Source organism: Lactuca saligna, chromosome 9, assembly GCF_052625555.1.
Source record: "Lactuca saligna cultivar CGN05327 chromosome 9, ASM5262555v1, whole genome shotgun sequence".
Classification (NCBI taxonomy): domain Eukaryota; kingdom Viridiplantae; phylum Streptophyta; class Magnoliopsida; order Asterales; family Asteraceae; genus Lactuca; species Lactuca saligna.
The window spans coordinates 143,563,731-143,586,072 of NC_136425.1; the positions used below are offsets into that span (position 1 = coordinate 143,563,731).

General features: G+C 38.1%; 1 protein-coding gene across 2 annotated transcripts; it reads left to right on the forward strand.

Annotated features, from left to right (window-relative positions):
- The first annotated feature begins 15,527 nt into the window (after positions 1 to 15,527).
- On the forward strand, positions 15,528 to 18,111 carry LOC145015782 (F-box/FBD/LRR-repeat protein At4g26340-like). Of its 2 annotated transcripts, none has more exons than XM_078974258.1 (2): positions 15,528 to 15,710; positions 16,428 to 18,111. In XM_078974258.1, the coding sequence occupies exon 2, from the start codon at positions 16,430 to 16,432 to the stop codon at positions 17,981 to 17,983; it is 1,554 nt and encodes a 517-aa protein (XP_078830384.1). In that variant the 5' UTR covers positions 15,528 to 15,710; positions 16,428 to 16,429; the 3' UTR covers positions 17,984 to 18,111. The 2 variants fall into 2 exon arrangements, with proteins under 2 accessions (XP_078830384.1, XP_078830383.1); XM_078974257.1 differs by having other exon boundaries at positions 15,529 to 15,710; positions 16,421 to 18,111.
- The last annotated feature ends 4,231 nt before the right edge of the window (positions 18,112 to 22,342 follow it).

The window sequence follows — 22,342 nt, forward strand, 5'->3', positions numbered from 1 at the left end:
TGTTATTTCTCATAAGAGCATCATATTCGGTTTGCATAGTGTAACACCTGTGTTTCTGGGCTTGTCATTAATGTTGGTATAATAGTCTAGGTTAACCTTTGTAACCCGTTTTGAAATAATATAAGTGTATTATTTGAGTATTATGTGTTATGTGCTAAATTGTGTGTCTTAATTTAATTAAGAATAAAAATAAGCATCAAAATGAAATGTTAGATAAGTCCTATATTTATGGATAATGTTGTAGTAGTTGAAACGAGGTTTCCGAATATATAAAGAATGCCGAAATCCGAGTTATAACGAAGAAGTTACGACCTGTCGAAGTTTTGCGACAGAACTGGCACGACCCAGCGCGATGTAAATAGTGAATTTAAGGTAGTTAGATATCTATCCTTAGTGATCTAAATGAGAATTGAAGATCTCATCGATATTAGTGCAATGATGGAAAGACGGACGGAATCGGAGTTCAGATGAAGAAGTTATGAATTTCGAACGGAGTTTTCCTGTCCCGGCCTACTAAAAATAATATATAAGTAATATACTTATAATATATTAAAAATAAAGTCAAAATTAGCCAATGGAGTCTAAACGAGAGTTGTAGAGAATAATCTCACCTTCGCGGCGATATAAATAACATCGAAAACGGAGTTCGTATGCGAAAGTTATGAATTTCTGAAGTGCGGGGCGCGAAACCCCAAAACTGTCAGAGACCACGACGTGGCAAGCAGTGCCACGATGTGGCAAGTGTCCTGACACCTCCGGGAGGCCCCCAGATGCAACTTGGGATGACGCATGCAGTGACGACCAAGCCCACGACGTGGAAAAAGGTTGCCACGACGTGGCAAGGGCCAAATTTGCCCTATAAATAGATTTGAAGGGCCAGCCGTTTAGGGTTGCTATTTTCTCTCTTCTCTCTCCCGTTTTACCTCGATTTGCGTGCCAGAAGTACCCCGAATCCCCAGTAATATCCCCGAGATCCCGAAGATCCCGAGAAGTGCGGTTTCCGAGCCGAAGCTCTGCTCGCGAGAAATTCGACTTTTGTAGAGATCTTCCAGATCTGCTGAGGATTACTACTTCTGCAAAGCCGTAGTGTTGTCTGATCATCTTCTGATCAAGTGAGTGTGTAGTTACTTTCTTCTAACGCATAATTATGAAGTATTTTATACGAAATACGTGTTATGTGTATAATTTTGTTGTTATGTGCGTGAATGTATATTCACTCTCTTCAATCTCATAGATCTGATTTGTTTTCTATGAAATACGTGTTATGTGGGTATGCCTCATCTGTTATGTGAAGTATGTATTGGATGAAAATGCTATACAGGTTTTAAACTATGTATATAAATATATATTTTTATCTACTAATATGTTGGGTAGAACATGGATAGATAGTTGGTGTGTAATAAACAGATGAGAGGCCTCGATGTTGTTGTTGTTGACCTAGTTATTCAGCGGAGTATGGATAACGACCACAGACTCCTTCTAGACAGTCTCGTGGAACGCTAGCAGGTTCATAACATGTAGGTGTTGTGAACGATGTGTTCACTGGTGTACTCTATCCCCCTCATGGTTGCCTTTAGGATATCTATTGTTGAGGAAACCCCTTAGCAGTAATGTCCGTCCCGATGAAAATCCTAGATTAGGTCCCTTAAGATAGATGTTGTTTTAGGGACGTAAAGTGAGGATAACGGGAATGGGTAATCGGGATAGTGATTGGTTGGTGAAATTAAATATAATTTATTTATTGTGGGTTGAAAACCCTATATGCTCACCAGGCTCCCAAGCCTGACCCACTCAGTTTTATCTGTATTACAGAAAGTGGCGCAAGGGCGTAAGATGGATGAACCATCAAGTTGTTTTGTTTACAAGTCTGCATATGTATATATTTGTTGAATGACTTGTAATGTTATCGTTTATGCTTATTGGTCTGTATCGGAACATGACACCCCGAGTTTTGATTATATAATGAAAATACATTTATTTTATGAAATGCTTTGGTAAACATTGTTTTATCATGTTTTGTTTTTGGGAACAAATTCCGCAACTCTTTCAAATCAAAAGGATTTACTCTGAAATTATTTTAAAAAGCATAAATGAAAATCGGTCTTTTCTGGCCTTGATTTTGGGGATGTCACACATAGCTTATTGCCAACACGGGATTTTAATAGCTTGAGAAAAGAGGCATGGTTCAATGGTGGATGGATCAGAGAGAGATGTGTGAAAAAGTCTAGGTTTGAGAGAGTTCGTTTGTGACCTGGTCACCATGCAATGGGTGTTATTTGGAGCGGGTCGATAATGAGAGGTTGAAGGTTGAGTGTGCTTTACACGAGAACTGACGGTCGAGGTTTGATAGGATGGAGTATCGGGGTGAATAGGATGGGAGGGAAGTGGAGGTGTGTGGGTAATAGAAGATGTGGAAGTGGAAGAGGAGGATGAGAGAGTTAAGGATAACATAGGTTGTGATGGTGGTGTTGTAGATGAGAGAAAAGCAACTTGGGTAAGTAAGTGAGGGGTAATATCAGAGGGAGGCGGAATACTGGATGAAGGTTTGTTGGAGGTTGGGGGTAAATAAGGAAAAATGGTTTCATTAAAAACGACATGGCGTGAAACATAGATACTGGATAATTGTTGATGGAAACAAAGGTACCCTTTGTGTGTTGAACTATAGCCTAGAAAGATACATGGAAGTGAGCGAAAATCAATTTTGTGAGAATTATACGGGCGTAAGAAGGGGTAGCATAAGCAACCAAAGGTTTTGAGGAAGTTGTAGTCTGGTATTTTGTTGTAAATACATTGATAGGGAGACTTAAAGTGGAGAGTAGGAGTGATGATGCGATTGTTGAGATAAGTAGCGGTTTGAAAAGCATGTTCCCAAAATTTTTTGGAAGGGAAGACTGGGCTAACAAGGTGAGGCCTTTTTCCACAATGACGCGGTTACGACGTTCGACGGCCCCATTTTGTTCTTGTGTATAGGGACAAGAAACACGGTGTTGAATGCCATGGGTGTGGAGAAAAGTGGAAACATTTCTATATTCCTCACCCCAGTCGGTTTGAAAGGGCCTTAATGTCGCAATTAAATTGGGTTTTGACCATTTGTTTGAAGTGGAAAAAAGTGGAGAAAACTTGAGATTTGTTGGATAAGAAATAAATCCAAATGTATTTGGTACAATCATCAACAAACAGAACGAAATAACGATGTCCATTTATTGAAAATAAGGGAGATGGTCCCCATACATCTGAGTATACAAGATCAAATTGAGATAAAACAGAAATATGAGAAGCAGGTAAGTGTAAACGATGACTTTTCCCGAGCTAGCATGAGTCACAAACAGTGGGAAAATGCTTGGAAGAAACAGGGAGCTGGAATGAAGAGAGAAGTCTACGCAGTAGTGACTCATGTGGATGATCCAGATGTTGGTGCCAACCGTGAAAAAATGTGTGAACCCCTAAAAGAGCCAAGGGTGAAGAACACTTATTGATGAGGTTTGGTACACGATAGAGACCATGGTCAACGTCCCCTGGAGAAGAGTTTGACCCTGCAAATTCTTGACAAAACACTGGTTACGCCAAAATTCCATGTAAACGTCATTATCTTTGGTTAATTTAGATACACTTAGAAGATTATTGGTTAAGTTTGGAACTACTAAGACGAATGGGAAATTTAAGTTATGCAATGAACTGACACCAATATGAGAAATAGTCATGTGATTACCATTGCCAACCTTCAACTTATCGGTGCCATGGTAGTCTTCAGCAAGATTGAGTTTTCTAATATCCGGAGTGACATGGTTCGTTGCACCGGTGTCAAAGTACCAGGCAGGGTCGACTGTTGTGGATGAGGTGGTAGCGTGAGCAATGTGAGCCTGGCGAGAAGATTGTCTGGGATTGGGTCGTCTGGAGGGATAGTCAGTTTGGTTGTTTCTTTGCCAGCAGTCGATAGCTTCATGGCCGAGACGACTACATAGATGACACATAGGGGGACGCCGATGATTGTCGGGATTTCGCTGTGGACTAGAAGCATGAGAGTTATTTGGAGATGATTGGACCCGGGTAGAAGACCGTTGTGCTGCCAAGGCGGTGGAACTGGAGATAGGTGAGGCAGAGGTTGGAATGGAATTGAGAAGTGGAGCATTGCGAGTATGTTCATGTTCAATTCTTGCCTCTTCTTGCAGAAGAAAACCAACAAGATCGTCAACAGTGATGTTATCCGAATGCATCATGAACGTCATGGCAAAGGCGGCATAGGAGGAGTCAAGTCCCGTGAGAATGTAGCTAATCAAATCTTCCTCCGGAACTGGGTGAAGATTCTCAGCGAGAGAGTCCGCAATGGACCATTTGTGTTGAATATAGTCAATCATTGAGAGCGATCCTTTTGACAGATTCTGAAGTTGGACTTTCATGGCCATACAACGGGCCTTGGTTTGAGACTGAAAACTTTTCTCTAGATAGTCCAAGCAATACGAGAAGTGGGGGCCCGAACGACTAAGGAGAGAGCCTGTTCAGAAAGTGTCAATTTGATCCATAAAAGGACAAATCGATCTCTTTTCTTCCAAACGGCGTATTCGGGATTAGGTTTAGGAGCAGGTGCAACATCGTCGTCTGTAGGGCTGTAAACGAACCAAACGAACACGAACAAGGTCTTGTTCATGTTCGTTCGTTTAAGTTAGCCGAACAACACACGAACACGAACGGATAAACGAATGAGATTTTCTTGTTCATGTTCGTTCGTTCAACAAATTACCTTGTTCATGTTCGTTCATTTATGTTCGTGACCATGCTAAACGAACATAAACGAACAAAGATAAAAAAAACACACACACAATTGAACATATATGAACATATAATATAGCAATATAATAAAAAAATAATTGAATATAAATAAACTTAAACGAACGAACATAAACGAACGTTCACGGACATAAATGAACGAACGAGACCATTGTTCATGTTCGTTCATTTAACTAAACGAACGATAATTTTTGTTCATGTTCGTTCATTTATTAAATAAACGAACATAAACGAACTTCCCGCCGAACAGTTCATGAACGGTTCGCCGAACAGTTCATGAACGATTCGCCGAACGTTCAGTTCGTTTACAGCCCTAGTCGTCTGAATCACTGGAGAGATAAGTTTCAGCAGGTGGATTGGAATTGGAGACGAAGGATTCCAAGTCAAAGGTTTCTAGGGCAGAGGTTACTGTAGATCGCCAAAAGGGGTAATTATCCCTGTCAAGTTTGACAGAAATCGACGGTATCTGAAGATTGAGAGCAGGGGTTGCGGATGTGGATGTGGCATGGGCCAAGAGAGAAGAGTTAGAATTGGCCATTAGAGTGTTTGTCGGAGCAAATCACCGGAAGGTAGAGTGAGAGCAAAAGAAAAAAAATAATCAAATGGCTCTTGATACCATATGGAGATACTGTATGAATGTAAAATGAATGTTTGTATTCACTGATGGATGTTGTACATATACAAGATGTGTATTTATATACAGTGGAAAAGAAGGAAAAACGAGTCCTATCTATACGACACTAAGTAACGACACCCAAGACTAGGTAAAATACTTTGACCAGGTAAGATACTTTGAACTCTTCTGATATCACATGCTTATCAAGAAAATATAAATTTGAATTTTGAAATGAATTGCCTAATATATCTACATGACACATGACATAATATTAATGAGAAATTGTATTATAATGACACTTGGCAAAAGGAGATTAAAACTATTCATTTATTAGAATAGGGATTTCTTTTTCCTTTTGACATGTGTCGTTCTATTAGCCTTCCTAATTAATGTATATTTTATTCTTCTTTTGTCATGTGTCATCTTATTATGCCTCTTAATTAATGCATGTCACTTGTAAACCTATTGATTATTCCTGGGTAAATGGCACAAAAAACACTCTTTTTACACATAAATTCGATTTTTACACCGTTTTTTTTTGTGTCAATTTTGACACTGTGTTTTCCAATTTGTTACAATTTTTACCACTTGACCGGTTAACCAGGTTACATGCTGACGTGGCTTGATGACGTATCAGTTTTGATGACGTCGCATGTTGACATGATATACTGACGTGTCAAAATTGATTTTTTTTCCACAAAAAACACTAAGTTTTCACTTTTTTATTTTTTATTTTGACACTAAGTTTAATTTTTTATTTCAATTTTGACACTATGTTTTTTTTGTTCCAATCGAACATCATTTATCAAATTTTGTTCAATTTTATCTATTTTTCATTTGAAACCGTATAAATATATTTTATTATTACATTTTAAACCGTATAAACATATTTTTTTCATTCAATAAAAAATGCCCTCTCCCGAAACTTGGTGTTGATCTCCACCATAGTCTCCGTAGTCTGTCTCATGTCCAAGAACTCCCTAGCTAGCTGCTGAAGCTCCACAGCTGGCGCAAACTCCGTCCTGAATCTGGTCACAAAGTCTGACCAGGTCATAGCCTCAATAGTCGAGGCTCCCAGAAATTCACCAACCGACTCCCACCAATCTCTAGCCCTGTTTCTCAAACACCCTGCAGCGAAACAGACCTTCGACCCTTCCGGGGAGAAGCTCGTTAGCTGCACAGACTCGATGTCTACGATCCATCTCCTAGCAGCAATGGGGTCTTTCACCCCATGGAAATCCGGTGCACCACTCCCTCTTAAGTCCTTAAAGGACAATGTGCGTGATCCTGACTGGCTGGCCGCCATGTCACTCCTAAACGTCCTGAGTCGATCCTCCATCAGGTCAATGATCCCTTCCTTGATCGAACCGAAGATAACCGGCATCGCATCAAGGATACCTCTCGTGATCTCGGACGCGATGAACTCGCGTAACCCATGATCCACATGCTCGGATCCTACGCCCGAGCCCGATCCTAACGAAGATCCTAAACCTCCTGCTCCATGTCGCGTGACCACCATTCTGAAAATAAACATATGAATGTTAGGGTCACATATACTTTTTAGAGGTGTCACACACTTTCCAAGTTTCCAGGTTCCATCTAAGCCCTCCTTGATTCGAGTACGGGTCCTCTGCTTTTAGTAGTACGGGCTCATACTAACTTCCACATCTACCCGTACCTTCCTAAATGATTGCTTCGACTTCAACAAGTCCCTTTTATCGATACCATTTCCACTGACCTCATCCCAGGCTTCCCTAAGGCACTCTCCGACCTACCCTCCTCCATCAGTTGCACTAGGAGTCCCCACCACCTCCCCCTAAGTAGCTTGCGGATACTGTTACATATCCATTCCTTAGCTAGTTGAAGATGGCCAGAACCCCCATAGCACAAAGCAAGCAGCATTCATGCATTAGGTAACCAAATCAGGCATAGCCTACACATGTCATCCTCCTGCTAACTAAACAGTCCTAACATACAGTTTATACAACATGGATATAAGGCATCCTCCCTAGACCCTTAGCCCTAACTAGCATGCAATTCTTAGAATCATATATCAGGCACACAAGGCATCCTCCTAGATCCTTTGTCCTATTCTAGCATGCATTTTTCTGAATCAAAACCATATAACATAACATAGCAAGTATGGGTATCTTGGGGAAAACTTACTTGAGTCGGGTCGGTCACATGCATCATACACTTCGTCTTTCTTAAAATCCTTCCATTTAGATTTTAGAAAACCATTTTCCTTGTAAAAATCTTTTAGTCCCTCGGTTTGAGTCTAGACACCCCCGAGGGTGTGTCCGAATCCCTCAAACCAGGGCTTTGATACCAACTTGTAACATCCCAAAATTCAAGCCCGAAAATTTCATTTTTTTTGAATTAATAATTTTCAAAACATTTTACCATAACATTGTTAATAAAGCAACACATTACAAAATCATAATATTGTATCCCAAACCATGACATCAAAATAATGAAAATCAGAGTGCAATCCCAGAAAATCCGATGCGGAATCATGTGTGTGTGATGCGATGTTACGCCGTCGTCTCCTTCCCCTTAGACGAAGAGGTACCTGAAACCAAAATAGAAACCGTAAGCATAAAGCTTAGTGATTTCCCCCATCATACAACATACAATATAATATCATCGGTATCTTTCAACCGGTAATCATCGTCGGTATCTTTTAACCGGTAATCATCATCGGTAGCTTTCAACCGATAACCATCATCGGTATCTTTCAACCGGTAACCGTCAGCGGTATCTTTCAACTGGTAACTGGGGACTATTCCACCCCCTACCACTAACATACAACATCAAGATACAAACATACAATCAGGCATATCCAGGTACTGACCTACCCTTCGGTCCTAAGGATCACTGTCAGGGAAACTGATCCCTATTATACACATAACATATCATCTCCTAAATATTCCTCTGTGGTGGGTCGACATTATGGCCTTAAACCCACCCCTCCTGGAAGGTAACTCACCTCGTACGAGTAGCTGTTGATAATCTACGCGGGAAACCTTTGTCTGCTGCTGCTACGGAAATTCTCCGACTATAATCCCCACAAAACACTCAGTCAAAATCTGATATCTACTCTTAGGGTAAAATGACCATTTTACCCCCAACCAAGTCCAAGTCAAAGTCAACTTCCAGTTAACCCGACTTGCCAAGTTGGGCCGTCAACTCATCGAGTCCCTACTCTTTACCCGTCCTTATCCATGACTCGACTCGTCGAGTTTAGCAACGACTCAACGAGTTCCCCTTTTTTTACGAACATCAATGAACCTTCATCCGATTTGCCGAGTTGTATGAACAACTCGTCGAGTTCACCTTCATCTGATGAACAAGTCCTGACCTTGACTCGCCGAGTTGTATAAACAACTCGTCGAGTTCATCTTCAAACATAAGAAGATTGCCTTGGACTCGCCGAGTCTATTCTAGCACTCGTCGAGTCCCATGAACTCCAAGTCTAAAACTAAGTCCAATGCATTGGGTCATTCCTTCTGTTATGCTACAACCCTTCTAACACCCAACTGAGTTCTTTTGACCCTCAATAGATATGGGACTCAAAGCCTTGGACTCGTCGAGTTCCAAGAACGGACTCACCGAGTCGATAACGTCTACACCCTAAATCTTCCATTTCTGATGTACAACACTTGTCCAAATGATAGATCCAAGCCCCTAAGATCGATCTAGCACGTAAAGTTACGAACTTACCGTGCATGCATGGGACTTTTGAGCCAAAAAGGCTCTAAAATGGGTCTTTTGTTGCATGGGGCCTTCCTTGGGTGCAAAAGCAACCTAAATCTGCCTTGTGAATCTTCCCAAGTGCTAGATCCGAAGTCTTGACCATGAACCATGTTTGCAAATCATGGTTGGTCACCTCATATGGCTTAAAAGCCCTAAATCCTCCCCAAAAAGGGATCTAACAATCAAGCAAGCAAGGTACAGACTTTATACCTTTCAAAGACTACAATTGATGAACCAAACTCGAATCCTTTAGTCTCCTCTTGATCCTTCTATGCTCTCGAGTGGTGGCTGAAAGAGATGATTAGATAGGGTGCAAACCCTCAGATTAGGGTTTTGTCCAGTCAGAGCCTACTCGTCGAGTCTGGCTGCCAACTCGACGAGTCCATCACTTACGTCCTGTGTCTAAACCCACTCCTACTCGACGAGTTGGGCCTTCAACTCGCCGAGTCCCAGGCCAAAATGCAAAATATAACAAAATAAATTACATACAGAAACCGAATGCTACAAATATATTAATATGAAATCATATTATTTAATTAGTATTAATCTTAAATTAATTTAGAATTAATTTAGTGATAAAAAGGTGACTAATTAAATGTGGGATCTTGTATTTATAGAGTGTGGGCGAACACTCATTTGGAATGGGCTAGGCTTGCATGGGAATCCATGGATAGTCCATGGAGCTTTTGACCCATGGATCCTTGGAATGGAAAAGACATAGGTATTAGGGTTTACAAGGATGTAACCCTAATCCTCCACACTATATAAAGGATCTTATGGTTCTTGAAATGGCCCTAGTGTGTGTGTGTGTGAACAAGTAGTGGCCGATTTCTACATAGCATACTACTCTCTCATAGTTTTTCCAAGTTTGTGGTGTTTTGTGACTTTCATTTGAGGCATCCACATTATTGGTGCTAGGCTATCAAAATCCAAGGAAACAATCACTACTAAAAGGTATGTAATTCTTGTAGCATTTTATGATTCATGTTCCCCATGCCATGCCAGTTAGGATGTAAACCTTGGAAATTTATTATTTGCATGTATGTTATAGAAAACATAGATCCAAGGTTTCTAGGGTTGCATGTACACCTTAGGAATGTTAGAATGCTCAAAACCCAACATCAACAATAACATAACTAATGCGCATACAGATAATCACATAACATCACAGGTAGTCCTACATATATACCTAACTGGCATAGCAACTAGCATGCAACACTACTCATACTCTACATACTACCACTGTTGGGATATCATATCCAATGGGCCAGCCTTGGTGCCCTAGACCCCTTAGTATAGTGAGGATAACTCACCTCGCAACTTTCGACTCGAAAGGTAAGCTCAAACTCTCGGATCCGTCACAAACTCCACCACCTATATTCACCATAGAACCATACTTGTAAATTTCCAATTTCCTAAAATGCCCCAGAATTCCAATAGTCGAACCTTGGTCAAATTCAAAGTCAACTACCAAGTTCAACAGTCCATGTTGACCTGAACTCTTCGAGTACAACCAGCAACTCGCCGAGTTCCTTACATAACCCGTCAACTCGTCGAGTTCCTAATGTTTGTGGTCGTGAACTCCTTGGCCAACTCGTCGAGTTTCCTTAGCAACTCGCCCAGTTCACACGTGTCAAAAGATTGGGAAAACCCTAACTGATTTGCCGAGTCACTCTACTGACTCGCCGAGTTTACGATAATCTTCATCGGACTCACTAAGTTGACCATGCAACTCGTTGAGTCCCTTCAGACCTTCATCCAAACAGATGCTTTTTAAGCCATGCAAAGGCTCCATATTGTAGATACAACTTCCCAAGGTATGCTTACCACGTAAAGTTGCAAACTTTACGTGCATGCAAAGCTCTAAAGCCTTAAAATGACAAAACTAAGCTTGCAAGGAAGTCTTGCACTTGAGGGGAGGTTCATACTTGCCAAAGCTAACAACTTTATGGACTTAGAGGCCAAAGAGAGCTCAGATTTGAAGTTTCAACTTTAGATCTTAGCTCAAACATAAGAAAGGCTTCCTAAAAACCCACCCAAAAAGATCTAGGAAGAAATGAGCCAAGGTAACAACTTAATACCTTCAAAAGGGTGTCCACTGAAGTAGATCTCTGATTCCCATGAGTTCCTTGTTTTTAATCACTTGTTCCCCAAGCGTTTCTCACCAAAATCCTTCTTTAAAGCCTAAATACACCCAAGAAGCATACACACACACACACATGATTTAGGGTTTTGGAATGTCAAGAGGCTGTAAGGGGAGGCTGAGGAGGCCAATGGTCCTTTAAATAAGGTGAAAACCCCGAAAATTAGGGTTTCATCCTCCATCTCCTACTCGTCGAGTCCCATCTTGGACTCGGCGAGTAGGTCACTTAAACACGTGGACCAACCCGCTGCTACTCGACGAGTCAGGGCAACCAACTCGTCGAGTAAACCTTGAAATCAAGGAAATCTTATAACAAAATCAATACTTGAGAATTGGGGCATTACACTCGGCCCACACGCGCACACACACACACACAGATATATATATATATATATATATATATATATATATATGTATATATAAAATCTAACAAGTTTAACACATCACTAATACTCAATGGTAATCCATGCTTAATATATAGTATGTATCAATGCATGGTGTAATAGCCTTCAAGTATTAACCAACCTAAAATCTCTCTTCTCTCTTCTTATCCTTGGCCGAGAGCACCCTTAATCATCCTCACTTCACCTATTTTTCACCCACTAAATCCTCTCTAAACTCCCAAGAAGTCTCTTAGTTTTCCTCTTAAAATTGTGAATTGGTGTGTGCTTTCAAGGGGTTCTTCAATAAAGATTCATCCTTTTTAACTCCATAAGTTCGAAGATCTCTTCAAGGAGCTTGTTAGGCCGAAAACTCCTTATACCTTCTTCAAAAACCGAATCCATCAACCAAAGTGAGTTCATACCCCCTTGCTTTCGGTTTTTACTATGTTTTGGGGAGGATACAAGTTCCTATGTGTTAGATCTATGTATTTGTGCATGTTTATGTGTGTTTTCTATGCTATGTGTTGTGATTATGTGATGAAACTTCATAAATCTCAAAAGCTCTACCAAAACTTGGTGAAAGCCTTTTTGACAAGTCACAGTTTTATGGGCTAACGTTGTCAAATTTCACAAGATTGAGCCTTATTTAGTGATTCACGGTTTCATGGGTCTAAAATGAAATTTTTGGCTTTTATTTGGCTAAAATGTCATTTTTATCAAACATAGGCCGAAATTGTAATTTTCCTTAAATTTGGGCTAAAAATGTCATTTCCAATATATTTGGGTCGGAAATGTTATTTCTATCAAAAGTGGGCTGAAAATGACATTTGATTCAAAATGAGTCCTTAAAAGTAAACTTTCGGCCTTAATGGGCCTTAAGTGTCATTTTTACCAAAATTAGGCCTAAATTGTAAATTCTCGGCTTAACGGGCCTAAAGTGTCATTTTACTAAAGTGGACATTTACAACCAGGCTAATTAAATCATTTTCACTTTTATTGGGCCTTGTTTACCCATTTCATGTTTAGTGGGCCTTAGTGGTCCCTTTACATGCTTATTGAGCCTTGAATATACATTTCATGTTTAGTGGGCCTTAGTGGTACTTTTACGTGCTTATTAGGTCTGGAATATAGATTTCATGTTTAGTGGGCCTTAGTGGTCCTTTTACATGCTTATTGGTCTGGAATATGCATTTCATGTTTAGTGGATATTAGTTGTCCTTTTACATACTTATTGGGCCTGGAATATACATTTCATGTTTAGTGATCCTTTTACATGCTTATTGGGCCTTGTTTACACATTTATATTCATTGGGCCTTGTGGTCTCAATACATACACGAAAACATTATTTACTGCGTTAAATGATGTGATACAATATTCGCGTAAATTTAGTTAAGGTTATTGTGAGACACGTTTTCATCGGTACCTACCTAGTGTACGACTTTAAGTCCTGTAGTTATAACCAGAGTCTCCTGGAGGGAGAGCGGGAGTTTGTGTATAGATCTATACGAGGTTGTCACCCTACACCTTAGTTGTTCGCTACAGCTAGACTAGGCCAGTCTAGGGTGACAAATATCTTACCTTAAACATGTCGACGCCTGAAAAACGTCTAGACAGGCAGATCAATCATATCAAGCATGGTTATAATGACTTACATAGAAATTAACTTCACTGTAAATTTACGGAATGCATATACATTTTTGGTGATACAGAGTCATACATACATTGTCACTCGGTCTTAGGATTTTAAGACCATAACACTTTTACAATCAGAAAATATCAGATTTTTCTAGGAAATCATACAATTATACAGAACCTTCTACTTACAACAGAAAATATAGAATTTTCTGGATTACTCTCTTTATACATTTTTCAAAACAGTAACACACATGCAATAATACAAGATTTGATACATAGGGCGTGTTTGGCACGGAGCTTTTGGAAGCGTTTGGGAGCTTCTAGCTTTTAGTTTTTGACAAAACGCTCTAGTTTAAACAAAAAGCTTCGTTTGACAGTACGAGCGTTTAGCTTTTAGTTTTAACAAAACGCTTCGATTCTAAAAGCTACTTCATGTAGCTTTTAACAAAACGCTCCGGAACTTTTGAAATCAATTTCCATAATTACCCTTAAAAATATATTTATATATTTTTTTATTTTTTATAAATTGTCCTTTTATGTAATTTTATATATTTCAAAAGCTTCCAGCTATTTTTGCCAAACATTCATATAACAAATAAAAGCTACAGCTTCCCGCTACCAGCTACCAGCTACACGCTACCAGCTACCCGCTACCAGCTAACCGCTACCCGCTTCCAGCTAACAACTAATTTTGCCAAACACGCCCATAGACTTTCAAATCATTTTTACAGAAAATATCGGATTTTTTGGTGTTTACAAAACGATACAAAACGTTTATACAAATATGCCTATGAACTCACCAACATTATATATGTTGACGTTTTCAAAATAACTTGTATTCTCAGGAAATCGCTAAACAAGTTGATCATCAAGAAACTCGTGGATTTTGTCGTATTTTGTTATCATCATACATTGAATATTTTGGTATGTAATATATGATACAACACTTGATGTAAACAATGACGATTGTTATATTGTATGTGTGATGATGATGATGTTTTGTTTCAATTATATACATTGTGATGATATTACAAGATGAAGTTTCAAACCAAAAAAACCCAAATGCATTCATTATTAGTGAAGAACACATCACAAATACATACACACACAAAAGACTTGGAAGGAATTCAAACTCAGATCGAATATAATTTCTGGACTAGTCTCTCAAGCGTCATCGATTGGTGTGGAGAGTTTATGCCTAGCGAAGAAGATGGCATGCCATAAGCATTATGATGGGATCCGATACAATATTTTTCTTCCTAAAACTAGATCATAACAAAAAAAACCACACACACACAAAAAGTGGATCTAGGAGACGAAGACTGAGGGTTACAGATCTTCATTTTGCTCAACTCAGGCCTTTAATCGAGAAACTCTAAAGATATGGCGGCTTTTGTAATTTACCTACATGGCGGTTTGGGTGAGGGTTTGTGTCGCATTAAGTGGTGGTGACAACGAGATAAAGAAAGATGGTGAAGAATGGTAGTATAATAGGGGTAATATATATATATATATATATATATATATATATATATATATATATATATAGAGAGAGAGAGAGAGAGAGAGAGAGAGAGAATTATTAAGTATTAAAAATAAAAAACTAAAAATCAAAGAGCATTTTAGTTTTCCGAAGGACAAAAACTTCAAACAAACTAGCTCTAAATGACCATGAAATTAAAAAAAAATTAAAGTTTGGACTAAACATCATAAAAAATATATATTAACGCCTTGATCCCGAGTTTTTTTTTTTTTTTTTTTTTTTTTTTTTTTTTTTTTTTGGTAAATTCGTTAAAGGAAATGGAAGGAAAATTTTGACAAAAAGAAAGGGAGGTGAAGAAAAATATTCATTATTCCGTGTTCCCGAGTTCGAAGAAAATGAAAGTAAAATTTTAAGTTTTATTTTCTTTTCCTGTTAACTCGGGAACATAAAACTTAAAATTTTCCTTTCTCTCACTTTCTTTTCAACTCCGCCCAATTTGGAAGAAAAATATGACTCAAAAATATTTCCCCTTCCCTCACTTTCCTTCCATTAATGAAACTTGAGAACACGATTTTTCTTCAATACCTCTCACTTTCCCTCCGTATCCTCTCATTTCTCTCCTTAAGTGGAACTCGGAACAAACGCTTAAAAGTGATATTTTTTCAGTTTTATCTTAATTTTTTATTCTTAAAATAGAACCAAAAGTGCAGAACACATGTATACCCGAAGGACCAACGATGTAATTTACTCATAGAAATTCTGACCCCCCGATTAAAAAAACCGAAGAACACAATTTACAACTGGAATCCAATAGGAGGAATATAAAACAAAACATGAACCCTAGTTGAAGTACAGTGGTTGACGAACCGCCTTGCAGCTGCGGCTTGTTTCTCGATTTTTGTTATCAGGTAAATCCTCCGATTTGTTTTGCATCTTGTTGTGTGCTGTTTGGTGCGTGTCAATCCTCGTTATGAAAATCAAATCGGAGGCATAAATTACAGATACAAAACTTGAAATTATAAGATTGGATTTTTCTTATAAGAATGGAATTATTGGTATCAGTGATTGTGTTTCGTGTCTTTGCTTTGTTTGTATCGATGCCAGAGAAATTTTGAAACTTTATGTGGTTTTGAAGAGACTTAAAGGCTTTGGTAAACTCCAACGACTAAACTTGAAATTAAAAGATCGTTTTAAAAAAAAAAAATGGGATCTTGGTATCAATCAATGCAATATGCATTGCGTGTCTTGTATTAAATTTTGAAACTTTATGTGGTTTTGGAAAGCCTTTGGCACACTACAGCGACTAAACTTGAAATTCCGAGATTGGGCTTTTTCTTATAAGAATGGAATTGTTGGTATGAATCAATGTATTGTGTGTCATGGTGCTGTCTGTATCGACGCTTAATATTTTGGAGAGTTTCAAAAGCATATGGCTGAGAATGATTTTTAGAAAACACGGTTGGAAGGTGTGTTTGCTAGCAGAGTGGTATTTGTTGCATATATAGCAAACTGGAATCTGTCTGTCAGTCCTTTGGCTGTATATATGGATTGCTAAGTAAATTTTGGTTTGATTTTGATGATTTCATAAGATCCTTATCCTTGTGTTATGTGTTTGAAGTTTGAAGGGATGAGAGGAGAAGTAGAAGATGTTGTGGAGTTGATGCATCGTATACAAGCACGGTTGCCAGTAAAAGATGCGGCCCGTACGAGCGTGTTGTCCAAGTCATGGCTACATGCTTGGTCTACCATCCCTACCCTCAGGTTGTATGCTGGAAGAGGAAAGAGCATGAAGTTGGTGGATGTGGACCAGACTCTGATAAGGTATCTCCATGACAACATACCAATCGAAAGCTTTGAGCTTAAGATGGACATGCGGAACCAGGAGTCGGCTTCTCATGCTGAAAAATGGATAGGATTCGTGGCAACCAAAACTAGTCTCAAGGAGTTTTCCCTCTCAGTTTACCTAAAAGGTGCCTCCTCTTTTACGTTGCCAGATGAGTTACTCTTGGGTGAGAATCTAACTAAGATAAGAGTTGGAGCTTCATGGGGGACCGATATTTCTGTTAGGATGACGACTAGCCGTCATCCTGTGATCAAGTGTGTGTCCCTACGAGAACTGCACTTGGCTGGTGTGCACATAAGTGAAGAGGCACTCAATGACATGCTGTCGTCCTGTAGCTCGCTTGAGAAGATAAAGCTTTCAAATATAGATTTTGGTTCCTGCGAGGGGTTCAACACCATCAAGGTTATAAACCTTCCTCGTCTTTACGAATTAAGCATAACTTTGGATGCTGCTTTGGAAATCAGTAATGTCCCAAATCTTGCTGTGTTTAGCTACGATCTACTTCGTTCGGGACAATTTCCATTCGATGCAAACCTCCATTCAATGTCGTTAAGCAACGTGACACAGTTAATGTTAGGTGGTATGGTTCGGGACAACGTGTGTCTGGACATGATCAAGTCAAGATTTCCTTTTCTCGAGAGTTTGACCCTTGATATGAAGTCTTGGATGTTGGGAAGCTTCCATTTCACATGCGCTTCAATCAAGATATTGTCCTTGACGTCACACAAAAAGCTTTTCGACGTACAAGTTTGTGCTCCAAAATTACTTTTCTTCTCATTCTCTGGCGACAGCGTATTGCCTGATCTCCTGTTTCCAGTCTCGTCTCTCAGGCAAATCAAACTCTCACTCTCACTCGACCTTCCTCTTGATGCTTCGTTTTTTCTTAAGCTGAGGGAAGCCCTCATGTTATCACGCAAATGCGACCTTTGTATAAGTATAACCAACAACTCTAATAATAGTATGCCATTGGACATCGACGAACTAAGAAGAAAGCTCATGTTTCCTCCTGCTACGAATGTGCAAGAACTCGAGTTTGAAACGGATGAAGATGAATGCCTGTGGGAACGATCCCCATTTTTTGATGCGTTCTTTGAGATTTGTCATCCCAAGCAGATATATGCACGCCCAGACAGGCACTACAGACACAACAATCACTTTTGCAGGCTCATGCTCAGGGAGCTCTTGGAGAAGAAAAAGTCCACTGCTATTTGGCCTCATCGCCTACAACATGTTCTAATAAGACCACTTCCTCATAAAAAATGGAGAACCCTAACAAATTCCCAGAGAACCTTACTACAAGCCTTGACTCCTGTTGACTTCAAACTAAAGTGGCGTTGATCATCATCTCTTGCTTCGGTTATTTGTTTTACTATTTATTGTCTTTATTTATCCTGTTTGTTTAACACATACTTAGGATGTTATACTTAATTTGCATAAGGATACAACAACCCACCTTTTTAGTTTTAGCTAAACATTTTACACCCTATTCATACGCCAACCTTCATGCGTCATCTTTGCAAAAATCTCTACTCAAAACATATTTAGTTTTTATTTTATATAACATCATCTTAACTGATATTATATTTACTATAACTTCCAACTAAAGCTCACAACCATTCAGGATTTGAATTTAACTCTACCTTGTTTAATGCATTCGTGGTCTTTCTGGTGAATGTTTGCCTACAGCAATAACTTACTATTATGGTGGAGAGAATGGTCTTCCATCCACGAGCTTCTCTCTCCATCATCCTATAACCATCGAAAGGCCTTGAGCTCTCTCTTTAAATGATGATGTCACTACATGTGTTGACATGACAAGCCTAGTCAACATCCCACGTTAACAAAATCTGACACATTAGTTTCGAGGTTTGGCAATCGGCTAATGCGTTTAAACTAACATAGCATGTGACAAAAATGTCATGACTTCCTCTATCAAACTCCAAAACACTTTTTTTTTTGTTTAATTTTTTTTTTTTCAGACCAACAAACATTTTTTTTGTACAGGGGACAACTTCTGCAAACAGTAATAACTTTTCATTGAAAACTATACTCATGAGCTTTCCAAGTATGCTATGATATTAGGATGAGATATAAAATCAAAAAACCAACTCGGAACAGAACCGATATAATCGGAAAATGCTTAAACGGTCCGAGTGGGTCTGAAAATTAGCCTTATCCGGGTTTCGGGTATTCGGGGTACGAGTCCAACGGTATGGGTATTTTGGGTTTTAGCCAATGTTTTAAACCCGGGTCGACCCGACCGGTTCAACCGGTTGGACCGTGATCCGGGGTAGAAGGCGAGTCAATTAAGAATGTTTTTTTTGTAAAAATACGGACCGGATCGAACCTGCCGGGTTTCCCTTAAACCGCGGTCGAACTGTTTGTGTTGAGTCGGTTAAAACCGGATTGACTCGTTTTAATAGGGCTTGGATACAAATATGGACTGGATCGAACCGTTTGTGTCGAACCAGCTTCTCAATCACAAGGTGACCATGTTGATCATGAAGTTGATAGTGAATTTCAATTACTAAGTGACCGCGAGATCGATGCTTATAATACTTAAAATTTTCAAGATCCATGATTTGGTTTGGTCGTGGTGCGTTTGGATTTGTCTAAAACTATGTTTTGTTTTGTTATTTATACTTTATGTGGCTGTTTATTGTGTTTAGATTGATCTATAACATGTTTTGATATGTTTTTCAATGTTTAAACTTTGTGGACATCAAATTATTGGTTTTATATGTTTATGCATTATACAGGAAAGTAAATAGATATGAAAATAGAAAAAGACCATAAACCGGGTTGACCCGACGATTCGACTGGTTGAACCGGTCATCACACCGGGTCATCTAAAAACCCGGGTTTTAAAACATTGGTTTCAGCACCGTATTTGGAAAAAAAAAACTGGAATCGGGTTTAATGGACATGAACCGGTTTATTGGGCCTGAATTTGAATTGGTATAAAAAAAAAAGACGCATGCTGCAATTTTGGAAAACATAAAAGGAAGCTTGTGTGGTTCTCTATGCAAAATGAAAAATTCATTGGATGGTTTAAAACATAGGAAATAAGTGGATGTAGTCTCTTGATATGTGTAAAGGAAATTGCTAATGTCAAAGAATTTATCTTTTGCTTTTATGTTCATGTTTTCAAAGTTCAAATGTTTTCAAAGTTCAAAGTTCAAAGTCAAGAATGCATATCAAGTTTGTACATCAAACTTAAAAGATAAATAAGTTTGTTTGAATATAGAGTATTAAAATAGGAAAGTGAAAAATAAGCAGCTCTGGAGTCCTATAATCCTACAAAAAGACAAGTTAGTATGGTTGTTTTCATATCTTTAATTACAAAGAAGCATTGACATACAAATAAGCAATGACGTACAAGCCTACAAAAAGTGGTTGCTTCATATGTTTAATTGCAAAAAAGCACCTCATAAAAAATCATGACTATTTTTATCCATGTTTTATGAAATAAGTAAATGATGCAAATGGAGTTGGGAGTTAAGTGAAACCTTAAGAATATAAAACTGTTAAGAATGAGAGGTAGGTCGACCTTTTTTTATTTTTTTTCTTGTTAATAAAAAAATTGGGACATATTGATTTTACCATATTTTATAGTATATAATTTACAAACTGTTTAACAACTATCATAATTTGATTAAAAGCTCATGTTTCACACTTCAGTTCATCATATTTCATTTTTCCTCGTTGCTTGTTGTCTTTAAATTGCTATATGTATACTAGTCGGTATACTTCACAATCTGATTGATTTTTTTTTAAGGATTTCTTGAAGCATTTTTTTTGTCTTGATAATCACTACAATGGCTCATTTCTTGCCTTTGATTATGTTGATATCTTGGAACTAATTGCAAGGAAGCACGTCAATAATGTAAGTTTTTTATTTTCAATCCGGTTAATCAATAAAGCTTGCTAAAGATTAACTTTTGCTGATTATGAAACTCAAAAAAACATTCCAATTCGATTAAAGATTCAATTTTTCCACTCATTAGACTCACTTGCAAGGAAGCACGTCAATGATGAATCAATCTTATTATTTGTATAACAATACCTTTTTAGGGAATGTTTTCATTTTCCGGGTCCATCCAGGTCTAAACCCCGTAGCCGGTTCCAATTATCTATTTTCGGTTTCAACCGGTTTCATATCCACTTTACCCGATCCGATACCTCGAATCGTAACCGGTTCCCCTATACTGGTCTCGTTTCCGGGTCTTAGAATCCTTTAATTTTGGTTTTCGGGTTTCCCGGGTCCGGGTCAATCGGTCCGAGTTTGGACCCACTTTCATCCCTATATGATATACGATTTTTTTGACTTATGGATTAGTCCAAACATCCCATTCAAGTTTGACCAATTTGTTTTCCAGACCATTGAACATTTTTTTTGTATACATGTGACTTCCTCTACAAAACTTCAAAAGACTTGACGTTTTCGTTAAACCTTCACATCCAAAGCATTCCAAGAATATAAGATACATGATTTTTTTCTTTATTCTGGATCATTCTAGATTTCCTCTTCAAGGTGGTCCTAAAAATTGTTTATGATACCATTGAACTTTTTTTGTACACCGGACAACCTGTGGAAAAAATGTCATAGCTTCTACTACAAAACTCCAAAAGGCATGCTATTTTTTCCATTGGGAACTACACATCTAAAAATTTCTAAGCATATGATATACACGGTTTTTATTGACTTATGGATCACTCTAGACTTCCCGTTGAAGTTGGTCCAAAAATAGATTGGAGAACCCGTGACAAAAATGTTATGTCTGTTACTATAAAACTCCAAAAGAGTTGTTTTTTATTGGAAACTACACATCTAAAGCACTGATACACATGTATTTTTGACTTATGGATTGTCCATACCTCTCGTTGAAGTTGGTCCAAAATATTGGTTTAGACCATTGAACTTTTTTTTTTGTGTACTAGACATCCTGTGAGAAGAAACGTCATAACACTCTACAAAACACCAAAGAACCAGACGTTTTTTCATTGGAAACTACACATCAAAAGTTTTTCAAGCATATAATATACACATTTTTTGACTTTTGGATGATTCCATACTTCCTGTTGAAGTTGGTCTAAAAATGGTTTTTGAGACACCAAACATTTTTTTGTACAATCTACAGCGTGTGACAAAATTTTTATAGCTTTCTCTACAAAACTTCAAAAGAGTTTTTATTTTTCATTGGAAACTACACATCTAGAGCTTTCAAAAGATATAAGATACATGCTTTTTTTTTTAAATCGTTTCAGACTTCCCGTTGAAGTTAGTCTAAAAATATTTTTTCAAACCATCGAATATTATTTTGTACATTGGACAGTCTGACAAAAATGTCATAATGTCCTATACAAAACTCCAAATTGCATGTTTTTTCATTGGAGGCAACATATACATAGTTTTCCAAGCATATAAGATAAATAATAAGATCGTTCCAAACTTCCCATTCAAGTTGGTCCAAAAATACTTTTTAAGACCATTGTACATTTTTTTATATTAGGAAACCTATGGGAAAAAATGTTAAAGTTAAAAAATCTTCAAAATATGAATAAAATTTTCAATAATTTATAAACCGTGAATAAAAATTAACTTTATTTTGAATTTAATTCATTTACGTATATTTACAAATTGCAGGATTGGAGATTGAATCAACAGAAAAATACCAATACATGAATATGTCAATG

Coding starts and splice junctions, on each gene's coding strand:
- LOC145015782 (XM_078974258.1), top strand. CDS start 16,430: ATGAGAGGAGAAGTAGAAGATGTTGTGGAGTTGATGCATCGTATACAA.